Source organism: Orycteropus afer, unplaced genomic scaffold (genome assembly GCF_000298275.1).
Source record: "Orycteropus afer afer isolate SDZICR_OR568_19922 unplaced genomic scaffold, OryAfe1.0 scaffold00233, whole genome shotgun sequence".
Taxonomy (NCBI): Eukaryota; Metazoa; Chordata; class Mammalia; order Tubulidentata; family Orycteropodidae; genus Orycteropus; species Orycteropus afer.
In genome coordinates this window covers 562,275-576,330 of record NW_006921820.1, presented here as the reverse complement: position 1 = coordinate 576,330, position 14,056 = coordinate 562,275, and the positions used below count along the sequence as shown (strand labels likewise).

The following is a 14,056-nucleotide window of genomic DNA, read 5'->3' as shown; positions in this document are numbered from 1 at the left end:
TCCTACTTCCGTAGTGATACTGCCTCGGAAACCCAAGGAGGGGTCGCTATGAGTCGGGGCCGACTCGACGGCAAACAACAACAACAACAACAATTTGTCTTGTCCTTTGTTTCTTTCTGTGGATTTAAATTACCCTCTGACACTCTAGTCTTTTAGCCCAAGGACTTCCTTTTTATTTCTAATAATGAGTTTTGCTTTCAGTGAATTACTTTGATATTTGCTTATCTGAGAATGTCTTTGCCTGTATTTTCAAAGGAAAGTTTGGCTATGTGTAGAGTTCTAGGTATAGTTCTTTTTTCCTTCAGTATTTTGAATCTTACTACTTCCTCTATTTCTGATGAAAAGTCAGCCATTCATCATGTTGTTTTTTCCCTGTACATGATGAGTTGTGTTTTCGTTGCAGTTTTCAAGATTTTGTCTGACTTCCACCACCTTGCCTATGGCTTATGTAGGTTGATTCCCTTTGTGTTTATCCTATTGGAGGTTCATGGAGCTTCTTGTATCTGTCCGTTAGTGTTTTCAGCAAATTTGGGAAGCATTTGGCAATTATTTCTTCAGACATTTAATTGTCATGCCTATTTAGGCTCTTTTGGACTGTGATAGTTTCTTAGATTTTCCTTGTTTGATGACTTTGTCAGTTTTAAGCAGCCATGTGCAGGTATTTTGTAAAATGTTCCTCATTTAGGATTTGTCTGATGTTTTACTCATTGTTAGATTGCAGTTATGGGTTTTGGGGTGGAAGATTGCAGAGGTGAAGTACCATCCTTAAAACAACATGACAAGAATACATGTTACCACTGATGTTGTCAATCTTGATCATCTGGCTAAGGTAGCATTTGCCAGGTTTCTTCAATATGAAGTTACTTTTTTTAAATTTCCCCTTTCCTACACTTTGGAATCAAGCTAGTAAGCATAGCCCAGACCCAGGGAGTAAAGAGTTATGTTCCACCTTGAAAGTAGAGTACCTACATAAATTATTTGGAATTCTTCTGTACAGGACATTTGTCTGTTCTTCCAAATTTAGTTACTTATATTAGTATGGATCAGAAGGAACACTAGACAGTCTACTTCTGTATAGATATCGCATCAGAAACCCAAGGAGGGGTCGCTATGAGCCGTATCTGATTCAATGGCAGTGAGTTTAGTTTTTGGTTTTGGTATCAGTATAAACTTATGTGTGTTATACTTTTTGTTATTATCTAGTACCACACCAAGCCAAACTCACTGCCATCGAGTTGGATCAGACTCATAGCAACCCCTCCTTGGGTTTCCAAGGCAGTATCTCTACGGAAGTAGATTGCCCAACCTTCCTTCCAAGGAGTGGCCGGTGGGTTTGAACCTCCAGCCTTCTGGTTAGCAGTCACATGCCTTAGGCACTACATCACAAGGGCTCCTATATTACCATATATTGGCAATTATTTCTTCAGACATTTAATTGTCATCCCTATTTAGACTCTACTGGGCTGTGACAGTTTCTCAGATTTTCCTTGTTTGATGACTTTTTCAGTTTTAAGGAGCCATGTGCAGATATTTTGTAGAATGTAGAATACTATATATTGTTCTTTTTGTGTCCCTTTGCCATACCTCCATTTTTTTTTTTTTTTTAATACTTCCTTATTTTCTGGCACTAGAAGATGCTCTAGTTTTATCTGTTTCCTCTAGAATCAGCCATTTCTTCAAGGAGTCCTGGTTCCTTTTGTTAAATAAATTTTTAAAATTGCTTCTGTTTTTCTATTCACGTTCCTTTTTAAATCATTGTCATCATAATGTTCTATAATTATTTTGACAAATGGGCTTGTTGAGAGCCAGTCTCAATTGATTGCTTTGTTTCCTAAGCATGGTCTAACTTTTTTGTATGTCTCATATTTTTTTAATGGAAAATGGACATTTCAGATGATATAGTTCGGCAAATTGTTGTGTATTTTTAAGTAACTTGCCTTGCCTTAACTACAGAGCCTGTCTACCCCATGGTAGGTATGTGGCTACTGATGTCTCTGTTTTGTTTATTTTCTTATTTTTATTATTTTGCCTGGCATTTTGGGGACTTAGTTATCAGCCAGTGTTTTAAGCTGAGGTTGTGCTCTAATACCTTCAGTCTAATATCTTCTACCCTCAGCTGATAGATCTTTATATGGGTTGGAGAGTATATTTGAAGTGCAGCCAGTTCTCAAGTCTGCTAGGCATTCCCTTTGCACTGGGTTCTGTCTTATCTTTTCCTGTGCATGTATTAATTTTTTAGTCAGTCTGGGATGTATGGAGATTATATCTGTTTCCTGTGGGTCTCTTATTTTTTAGGTTCTTCCTTTTCAATTTTTACTCCTTTTCCCAACTGGGAGCTTAATCTCAGGCAAGAAGAGCTCTTGATTTCTCCAATTGTTTCTGTGCAAGAACAAGTTAAAGTAGTGAGGCCTGATCTTTTGAAGGGCTGGCTTACAGGGCTGGCCATTGATTGACATCTAGGAACTTGGTTTTTGAAATGGTCCCTCTGTTACTTACAATAATATTGTTGGGCTGTGCCTAGACTGTACAAACCAGTGCTTTATGATGAGCACCTGCTTTTCTTCTGGGAGTGTGGTATTTTGGTAGTTGTGGGTAGGCAGAAAGTCCCTATGTGACTGAAAACCAAACCAAACCAAACTCGCTGCCATTGAGTCAGTTCAACTCATAGGGACCCCTTTTTGGGTTTCCGATGCAGTATATCTACGGAAGTAGATTGCCCAGTCTTTCTTCCAAGGAGTGGTTGGTGGGTTTGAACTGCCAGCCTCTTGGTTAGCAGACAAATGCCTTAGGCAGTATGCCACCAGAGCTCCCCCTATGGGACTGGCCTCCAGTAAAAACCTTTACTGTAGTCTCAAATGAGCTTCCTTGGGCAGAAACACTACATGCATTATTTCTTTTAATACTGGAGGAACATACTCTATGTGTGGACACATTACTGTTATTATTCTATTCTGTAATATTTTATTCTATTCTTCTGTTGTCTTCTAGCTTCTAGTGTTGTTGAGAAGTCAAATTTCATAATTCTTCATTCTTTTTATACAACTAGTAACCTCTTTATTGTAGATGTTTTGAAATTTCTGATGCTATATATTTATGTTTATATTAAATATGATGATGAGCCCTTTCAACCTAGAAACTTTTAAGCCCTTTTAGTTTCATGAAAATTTTTGAATTTTTTTTTTTTTTTTGTACTTACTTCTATGTCATTTTTTCTATTCTCTTTTTTTCTGGAACCCTTATTTAGCAGTTGTTGGACTTCCTAAATTAATCTTCTAATTTTCTTATCCTTTTACTTCTATTTTACACTTTCCTGTATTTATTTTTAACTGTTGAATGGAAAACCAATTTATTTTGTAAACTTTCACCCCAACCACAATTTAAAAACTTAAAAAAAAGAAATGTCATTTCCAGTCCTTTGCCCATTTTTCATTTGGGTTGTTTGTCTTTTTGTTGCTGAGTTGTAGGAGTTCTTTATAGATTCCGAACATGAAACCCTTACCAGATACGTGATTTGTAAATATGTGTGCTCTTTCTGTAGGTTGGCTCTTCACTGTGTTGTTTTTTTCTTTTTAATACATTTTATTGAAATATAATTTATGCACAGTGAAATACACAAAACTAAAGTGACATGAGTCAATTTTTTTTTCTTTTTTTTTTTGCAGTGCTCCCTCCCCTCCTCTCCTACCCCTGGTAACCAACAAAGGAAGTTTCCTTCCATACATAAACCTTTCCTTGACTTTTTACAATAATGAACTAATACTGGATTTGTCTTTCTTTGATTGACATATTTCACTCAGCATAATGTCCTCCATGTTCATCCGTGTTATGCAGTGTTTCACAGATTCTACATTATTCTTAGTGCTGCATAATATTCCATTGTGTATATGTACCATAGTTTGGTTATCCATTCTTCTGTTGATGGGCATGTAGGTTGCTTCCATCTTTTTGCTATTGTAAATAGTGCTGCAATGAACATGGGTGTGTATATGTCTGTCTACTGTTGTCCTGGCTCTTATTTCTTTAGGATATATACCAGTAATGGGATTGCTGCTTCAAATGGTAATTCTAATTCCAACTTTTTAAGGAATCACCATACTGTTTTCCACAATGGTTGTATCATTTCACAGTCCCACCAGCAGTGTATGAGAGTCCCAATCTTTCCAATTTCTCACCAGCATTTGTTATTTTCTGTCTTGTTGAACTTTGCCAGTGCTGGGGTGAGATGGTATCTCGTTTTGATTTGCATCTCTCTATGCTAATGGCTAATGGCTATTATCAAGAGCATTTCTTGGCTAATGATCAAGAGCATTTCTTAATGTATTTGCTGGCTGCCTGAATACCTTCTTTGGTGAAGTGTCTATTCATGTCTTCTGCCCATTTTTTAATTGGATTGTTAATCTTTTTGCTGTTGAGGTGCTGAAGTTTTCTGTAAATTTTAGAGATAAGTCCCAGATACATAATTATTGGCAAGTATGAATTTATTGCTGTCATTGTGTTATGTGCTTTTTCATGGTGTTCTTGATTTCTTTGTTCCTTTTAATTTTCTGTGCTAAGCTCATTTTGTTTATGAATCGTGTTATCATGATTCCTTCATTGCTATTGTTTTAGTATTTGCTAAATATTTGCATTGGTCTTCTTTTTTGTTTTGATGTGAAGGTTTATCATTTTTCTTTGAGGTTACCCTGTGATTTATAGTTTTCTTCCCAAGTTTAGAACAGTTCATTCTATCTTGTAGTTGTCTTGACTTGCCTACCATTTGGAAGTTCTGTAACTGCACAATTTTTTCCCTCTTTTTGGTTTATAGTTTTCCTCATTTGTGAATTGATGTTTCTGGTTCCCTGTTTACATTCTTGTAGGCTTATTTACTTTGGATACTTCCATAACTGGGTTGGTTTCTAGGTTATGTAATCATGTGTGTTAATGGTCAGTTGTTGTTTACTATTGTTGGTTCTCTCTCCAAAGGACTCCTTTTAGTATATCTTGATAAGATTGGTCTGGTTTTTACAAAACCCTTAATTTCTGCTTATCTGGAAATGTCCTAATTTCACCATCATATTTGAGGGACAGTTTTGCTGGGTATATAATTCTTGGTTGGAAATTTTTCTCCTTCAGGGTTTTATATATACTATCCCATTGCCTTCTCACCTGCGTGGTTTCTGCCGAGAAATCAGAGCTTAGTCTTATTGGTTGCCACTTGTAGATAACTTTTAGTTTTTCCCATGCTGCTTACAGGATTCTTTCTTTGTCTTTGGTTTTGGTGAGTTTGATGATGATACGTCTTGGTGATTTTCTTTTGGGGTTTATCCTGTTTGAGGTTCATTGGACTTCTTGAATGGATATGTTCTCATCTTTCATCATACCAGGAGAATTCTCTTCCAACAAATCTTTAATAGTTTTCTTTTTCTCTTCCTGTTCTGAAATTCTGATTACATGTAAGTTATTTCTTTTGATGATATCCCACATGATCCTTAGGCTTTCTTCATTTTGTTTTGATCTTTCTTCTGATGGATCCCTTTCCAAAGAAGTATTAAGGTATTTGTCTTCAATCTTACTAATTCTGTCTTCAATTCTACTTCTTTGCTCATTCAATGTGTTATCTATTTCTGAAATTTTAGTATTACTCTTCTGGATTTCTATCTGTAGATTTTGTATTATTTCTGATTTTTCATTGATTTTGTCATTTTGTTCTTGTATTTTCTTTTGAAATCGTTCTAGGGTTTTCTCTGTGTTTTTCTCAATTTTGTCAGTGTTTTCCTTGATCTGTGCCAAAAGGGCAAGGAGACTGCATCTTCTGACCTCCTCTAACCCCACAACAGGAAGACAGAATCACCATCAGTAGCTCAAGGCCTATCCCTGTGAGGCCAGACATGCCACTTCCCCCCAGCCCTTTCAACAACCCTGACACCCACTGTTTCCCCACAGCACCCATCACCTCTCTGCTGGGTTTACAAAGACTTATGGCTAGAAAGCCACACTATGCAATTTACTACACTGCAATCTGTCTCTCAGTCCACTGAAGGTACCTAAATATAATTCTTTTGAATTCCTTATCAGGCAGTTGCAATGCTACTTCCTCCTCAGGGATGTGTTTTGGGTCTGTATCTTGGTCCCTTGTGTCTCCTGCTTTATCTTCCTTCTTTGTGTGGGCCATGATGCTCTGTTGTCTCTGAGGCATTGTGATGTTTTTGTGTTTATACTTAACTGGTGATTGTATGCTGGAGTGACTTGCTATGATTTTCATTTTCTTTGTTTTGTTTAGATGTTATCTACCTAAGCAGGGTACTGGGCTCCTCTGTTCACTAGTTGGCAACACTTACACACTCACCACCTGTCTCCTTTCCCATTGTCATCCTCCCATATGTCCCTGCCATCCTTGGCAAATGGAGCCTATTCTTAAGTCCTTGGAATCCAAATGAGAATGCTGTCACTTTAAAATCCAATATGGCCACTGCTTGTAAACATTCAAAATGGCTGTGCCCTTGGTCACTTTAAATATCCAAAATGGCCACTGCTTGTAAACGTTCAAAATGGCTGGGCCCTCTGGACAACCAAAATCCGCAGCTCAGATTATCTCCCTCCTTGCTGTTTCCCTTCCTAGTCATAGGCCCCAAGTTCAGTCATTCCTCCAGGCCTTGGCAACCAGGGTCGCCGAGGTCAATTCTCAGGTCCCAACACCACTTGGAAATAATCAGGCTGTTGGTCCCATCAGAGTAGATGACAATCTGCAGCTCTGACCTTCTCCATACTCACTGTTTTCATTCAGGTTTTTCCACTTATTGGTGCCTAATCCACTTCCTTTCAAAACTCAGGGCTCCTGGGTTATCTTCTGTGTCTCTGTCAATTGGTTTCTCTTTTCTTTGTTGAAGAGGAGGTGTGTAGCTTGTCTGCCAATTCCACCATCATACCAGAAGTCCCCCGCTTTCATGCATTTTTATTCTACTTTCTAGAAGATTTTCTCAGCTTTACTTTTCAACTCTTCTGTTGATCTTAAAAAATTTCTCTTTACATATTTTAAATTTATAAATGCTCTTTTCTCTGATTCTTCTTCTTCTTTTTCTTTTTTTTTTTAAATAGCAGACTGTGTTTCATAGGTGCAATATACAGTTGACCCTTGAACAATGTGGTGATTAGGGGTGACAACCCCCTGCACAGTTAAAAATCCACATATAACTTTTGGCTCCCCAAAACCTTAACTGCTAATAGTGTACTATTCACTAGAAGCCTTAATGATAACATAAACAGTCATTTAACACAATTCTTGCCATACAATTACTAGACTATCACACTAAGGCACTTACATACATACACAACAGATAAGTTTATTAACTGTATGGCATGATGATTATTTACTGTTCATTAGTGGAAATTGCTTATATAAAGGTCTTCATCCTTATCATCTTCATGTTGAGTTGGCTGAGGAGGAGGAGGAAGAGAAGGGTTTGGTCATGCTGTCTCAGGGATGGCAGAAACGGAAGAGGTGGAGGAGATGGAAGGTGAGGTAGGAGAGGCAGACACACTTGGTTTAACTATATGGAAATACATTGTAATTTCTGTCTGACTTTCTTGCTTTTTCTTTTCTCTAAAACTATGTCTATATGGTACCAATCCTTCTAACAGTTTGCTTTAGTTTCATCACTTGTATCATAGAGGGGTCCATGTCACAGAAGAAGTCAAAAGCAAAAGCAGTCTTAAATAATTAGAACCCTTCTGCCAGATTATCTAATGTCAGTTTGTTTTCTGGCACTTTTGCTACATCTTCTTCCTCATCATCTGGCACTGGTTTGGAAGCACTCATATTCATCAAGTTGTCTTCTGTTAATTCCTCTGGTTTGTTGTTGAATTTCTCCAAGATCATATCTTGAAAATAAAATCTGTATGTAAGTGGACCCCCACAGTTCAAACCCATGTTTTTCAAGCATCAAGTGTATTCCCATTCTCCTGAGAATATTAATTATAGATGTTTTGAATTTTTTTTCAACTTCTTCCATTTCTTTCTCTTGTATCACTTTTATCTGTTCATTTTACAAATTTTTCCCCAATATCTTATCATTAGTTATCTGTTCTTTTTAAGAATGAAGTACTCAAAAGTTTTTTTGATAGCTCTAACTTTGTGGATAAGACTTGAAGAATGATATAATTCACTTTAGAGTGATCTATGGGGAAATGGCTATTTTTAGGGAGACTCCCAAATGTCTTTCTTTAGGTCTTTAATCTTACGCTGAAATTCAAGAGAGGGATTTTCCATGGTGGTCCCTGGGGGAGTGGTATGTAAATCTGACTACCATTGCTGTATGAGTTGAAAAGGGGAAGTGTACTAGTTTTTTTCCCATTTTAGTAATTTATACTTTCATCTAAACTGCTTCTTTTCTGTATGGTATCTCACCTCCACTCTAAGCTTGCCTATTGTCTTTGAATTCAGGTTCCTTTTGGAAATTTATTGTTTCTTTTAAGGCTTTAAATAATCTGCCTGTTTCCATCTCCAACCTTTATCCTAACCTTCATCTATAACTAGTTTCTCCAGTTTTTGAGATTTTGTGGAATCCTCCTGGGAGAATTACCTTGCTTATTAGTTTCTCTCTGGAGGGTTAGATTTCAGCTTGCTCAGGTCTACTTTTCAGTTTCTGATTGTGATGTTTTCTTTCCTGTTCTGTTTGTCTTTGTGAATTTATGCCTTTTCTCTTCCTTCCTTGTGGGCATAGTGGGTTTTTGGATGGGAACAGAGACAAATGTAGTTTTCAACATGCCATATTTAAATGACAGCCCTAGAGCTAATATTTAGAGCCACTCCTCGGAAGGAAGGTTGGGTAATCTACTACTTCTGTAGTGATACTGCCTCAGAAACCCAAGGAGGGGTCGCTAAGAGTCGGGTCGACTCGATGGCACATAACAACAACAACAACAGAGCTAATATTTAAACCCATACCTGAGTCCAGAAACTCATTTCATAGCTAGTAGTCTATGTTGCTTCCTAAACATTTAGTGAACAATATTTTGGCATTTTGTAGGCACTCAGAAAAAGAGTAATTTTTGAAAATAGTTACCCTTTAGAATATATAAGCCTATATGTCCTACTAACATTTTCCAACCTCATGAAAATACTGCTATTTGTTATTCTAAGCAGTTGAGTTTATAAGTTTCATTCTCTTCTTACAGGGATAGGGAAGAACGGTTGGCAGCACTCACTGCTGCTCAGCAGGAGGCTATGGAAGAGCTACAAAAAAAAATCCAGCTCAAGGTAGAGATATTATGTATATTCTTCTGAAATTTAAGAACTTGTAATGGGAACATGAAATGTTCTGTCTGTAGCATAAAAAATGGAATTTATTTATATTCCTAATATTTGGATAAGACTTACATGATATGGCCATGACCATTTCTAATTCAACTATCTAAAAACTAATTTAGTGATTTTAATAAGATAAAGCCATTGAGGAAAAATGAAGGAAGTTTAACATTTCCTGGTTTTACTAAGCAGTTCATAAATGGAGTTATTACTGCTAGACTTCTGTTATCATAGATGGTAGTCTTTTAAAAGTAAACTAAAAAATATTATAATTTGTCTCATTTCAATGTTATGGGAGTGCAGAGGAGGGGCACTTAGTGTAACATGAGTAATGTCAGAGATCAGGGAATAATTTTAGTGAGTAATTCCTGAGCTGAATCTTGAAAGAAGGAGTTGAAGTTACCCAAAAGAATGAGTAGGTGAGTGGACTGGTATTCCAGCCATATGTAGTAGCAGGACCATGAGAGCAAAAGTAGGAAAAAGCATTTTTCTTTCATGGTACATTCGCGGAAGGTGGCTAGAAATGACAGTGAGAGTGGGGAAAGGTCTCTCTTGTGGTATGCTTTTTCTGTCATGTGGATAATCTTGGGGTTTAATGTTGGGGTGGACATTTCCCATATTGTGTTCCAAGAAATATTTTTCAAAGGTACGTTGTAGTCAAATAAGTTTATAAAATGCTGCTTACTATAAATAGGTTTATTGAATCACAGAGCACAGTGACATAGTAGAGGCTCTGTAAAATCCTATGTTAACAACCCGTTTAGTTTTAACTTACTATTTTCTAAATTTATTTCACCATGGAAAATCTATTCCACAAAAGACCTATTAATATTAATGTCCCATGGAGTAGTTCCATGGAGAATACTTAGGAAACATTACTATGCATGTGGGAGATATTAAAGGTCTTTACCTGAATTCCTGTCCTTAGTGTGCAAATTAACACTGAAATAAGACAGTCTCCTATTATTTTAGAAAGCTTAATAGAAATAGTATTTTTCTAAATTTTTGTGTAGTTTGAACAAAACAAACCAAAAACAAACTCTCTGCTGTCAAGTCAGATCCAACTTATAGCAACCCCTCCTTGGGTTTCTGAGGCAGTATCACTATGGAAGTAGATTGCCTAACCTTTCTTCTGAGGAATGACTGGTGGGTTTGAACTGCCAGCCTAATTTTTAATATTTTTGCACTTTTGAATTTATCTACAGCATGATGAAAGCATTCGAAGGCACATGGAGCAGATTGAACAAAGAAAAGAGAAAGCTGCTGAGTTAAGCAGTGGACGACACGCAAATACTGATTATGCCCCTAAACTTACCCCTTATGAAAGAAAGAAGCAGTGTTCTCTCTGCAATGTCCTGGTATGTTGTCATTATCAATATGGTGATGACATATTGTACTTTGCTACTAAACTTTATTAAATCATGGAAATACATCCCCCAGCCTTTATAAACTCAAGCTAAGGCATCTCCTGTACCATGGGAAATAGTACATTAAAAATACATCATCATTTAGGAAGAGTAATTCAAAGTGCTAAAGCATACAATTGTTACTAAAATGGATGTATACTTGCTTAATGATAGTCCAAGTCAACATTTTTTGGTATTGGGACCATAAGAGAAAAGCAACATTTTCAGTACTGAACTTGAACCACTTAGAGGAAATGATTTCCTGTTAAGGAAATGTGTCTTCCAGAGGATTCTCAGAATTGTGGGGTTTTTTGTTTTGTTTTGTTTTGTTTTTAATTATTTCATTTATTTATTTTTTATTGGGATTTGGGTGAAAGTTTACAGAGCAAATTCACTTTCCATACAGTAGTTCACATACACGTTGTCTCATGACATTGGCTACAATTTACCCCAATGCAACAGCTCCCCTCCCACTTCCTTCTGATAGTTACCTCTTCCCTGTGTCCATCCCTTCATGCACTCCTGCCCCCTGAGTTGTCTCCCTGTGCATAAACAGCCCTTCTTTCTTCCATGATTGTTCTCTCCAAGGAGTGTATCTACCTCAGGTAAATTTTCAACTCATATGCCTGTCTTTTGTTTGGCTGGAAGCCACAGGTGTGGGTTCAGTTCCAGACCTGAAGGGCAGCTATAGTCTTAGTGGTTCCACCAGGTACTATCAGACCAACAAACCTGGTCCCCCCCCCCCCTTTTTTTTTTCCAAATGAGTTTGAGTTTTGTTCCACATTATTCTCCCTCTCTATCCAGGATCTCCTACATAGATCCCCCCTGAGTGGTTGACAGTGGTAGCCGGGCACCATCTAGTTCTTCTGGTCTCATAGTCATATAGGCTGAAGATTGCATAGTGTACCAGTCATGAGGACTAATTGTTTCCATTCTTTGGTTTTCTTCATTCTTCTTTGCTCTGGATGAGGAGAGACCCATCATTGCATCTAGATGGCTGCTTACAAGCTTTTAAGATCCCAGTCACTACTTGCCAAAGTAGGAGGTGGAACAATGTTTTGTGTAGTATATTATGCCAATTGAGCTTGATGTCCCCTGCAACTATGGTCCCGAGCCCACAGGTTCAACTACTCACTCCCTCTGGGTAGCTGGCTGTGACCAAGAAGTGACTACAACTTTGTCCCTTGTCAGCTTTACTATACCCCTGGGAATTCTTACAGAACATAGCAATATACTTGTAGAATCATTGTCTGCCAACCCTATACATGGTCTTGGGTACACTCCCTGCTGCACAGACATACCTAACAGTTCAGCCTGTCCACCCATCTATCCAGCCATATATGCATGTTTGCCTTCACTGACAACACAGTACTTTATGTGAAAAAGGGTTCATCCTTGTTGTATGCACCTCCCATGTACCTTTCTATGTCTTCCTCTTCCTCAATGCCACCATGTTGATCACTCACATTTGGTACATTGCCCTTGTCTTCACCCAAATCAGTACTTATCTCTACCTGTCTAACAGTGTTCCCTCTCCTCCCCTCCTACCCCTGGTAGGCAACAAAGAAAATTTCCTTCCATATATAAACCATTCCTTGACTTTCACAACAGTGGATAACTGCAGTGTTTGTCTTTCTGTGATTGACTTGTTTCACTCAGCATAATGTCCTCCAAGTTCATCCACATTATGTGGTATTTTGCAGATTCTACATTATTCTTTAGGGTTGCATAGTATTCCATTGTGTGTATGTACCATGGTTTGGTTATCTAATCTTCAGATGATGGGCACCTAGGTTGTTTCCATCTTTTGGCTATTGTAAATAGTGCTGTGATGAACATGGATGTACATATGTCTGTTCTTGTCATGGCTCTCACTTCTTTAGGATATATACCTAGTAATGGAATGGCTAGATCAAATGGTATTTCTATTTCCAACTTTTTAAGGAATTGCCATACTGCTTTCCACAGTGTTTGTACCCATTTTACAGTCCCACCAGTAGTGTATGAGAGTCCCAATCTCTCTGCATCCTCACCAGCATTTGTTATTTTCTGTCTTGTTGAACTTTGCTGCTAGTGCTGGGGCAAGATGGTATCTCATTGTTATTTTGATTTGCATCTCTCTAATAGCTAGTGATCGTGAGCATTTCTTCATATGTTTGTTGGCTTCCTGAATATCCTCTTTGGTGAAGTGTCTATTCATGTCTTCTGCTCATTTTCTAATTGGATTATTTGTCTTTTTATTATTGAAGTGTTGGAGTTTTCTATAAATTCTAGAGATAAGTCCCTTGTCAGATATGTCATTGCTGAATTTTCTTTCCCAATCTGTAGGTTCTCTTTTGACTCTTTTGGAGAAATCCTTGGAAGCACATAGAAATTTAATTTTTAGAAGGTCCCATTCATATAGTTTCTCTTCTGCTGTTTGTGTATTTTGGGTTATGCTTGATAGTCTATTTATGCCATATTCAGAATTGTGCTTTAAAGAAAATATTTTTAAGTCTTATATTTAAATGTTAAAAAGTGATGTCAGCTTGCATATAATATACTGGATTAATGTGTAATAATTAAAATTGGATATAATTTTAAGTTGATTATATTTTTAAAGTATAATATGTGTTTTCAGTGAATGTTTACACAGCAAATTTGGTTCCCAACTGATGATTTATACACAAGTTGTTCAGTGCTATTAGTTACATTCTTCACAATGTGTCAACATTCTCATTAATTGCATTCTAATTGTTCTTTTTTTGATTATAATTTAAATAATTATCTGCTTTTAGATTTCCTCAGAGGTGTATCTTTTCAGCCACATTAAAGGGAAAAAACATCAGCAAGCAGTGAGAGAGAATAGCAGCATCCAAGGGCGAGAACTTTCAGATGAAGAAGTGGTAAGCTTTACTTTTGCTCTTTTATAGGTATTGAATCCTAGTATGTGCAGAGGTCTTTCATTATAAAAAATTCCATGTTTTTATATATATATATGTGTGTGTGTGTGATTATTTAAAACTATAGTATTTAATAACTGCCTCAGTATACTACACAAGTGTGTCATTATTTTAGTATACATATTAATAAGAAACATGGAAACAACTTACTGCTGTTGTTTATATAATTTCAGTGCAAAAAAAAGTTAACACTATTTCAGTGTTTTAGTAATATAAGGAAAGAATTATTCAGTGATGCTACAGATTTCTTGGAAGACATTTAGCATTATAAATTTCATATAATTGATCATTTTGTATTAGGAAAACCATTTAGAAATTTTTGAAAATGCATATAGCATAGTGGCTAAGGCACTTGACTGCTAACCAGAAGGCTGGCGGTTCAAACCCACCAGCCACTCCTCGGAAGGAAGGTTGGGCAATCCTAC

At 37.0% G+C, this 14,056-nt stretch overlaps 1 protein-coding gene across 1 annotated transcript in view; it reads left to right on the top strand.

Moving 5' to 3' along the window:
* Positions 1 to 14,056, top strand: part of SCAPER (S-phase cyclin A associated protein in the ER) — a 607,935-nt gene that overhangs the window by 132,965 nt on the left and 460,914 nt on the right. Inside the window, exons 14-16 of the mRNA XM_042782062.1 lie at positions 9,154 to 9,235; positions 10,489 to 10,641; positions 13,467 to 13,574. Coding sequence (XP_042637996.1) covers positions 9,154 to 9,235; positions 10,489 to 10,641; positions 13,467 to 13,574 — 343 coding nt within the window. The remainder of the gene's footprint in view (positions 1 to 9,153; positions 9,236 to 10,488; positions 10,642 to 13,466; positions 13,575 to 14,056) is intronic.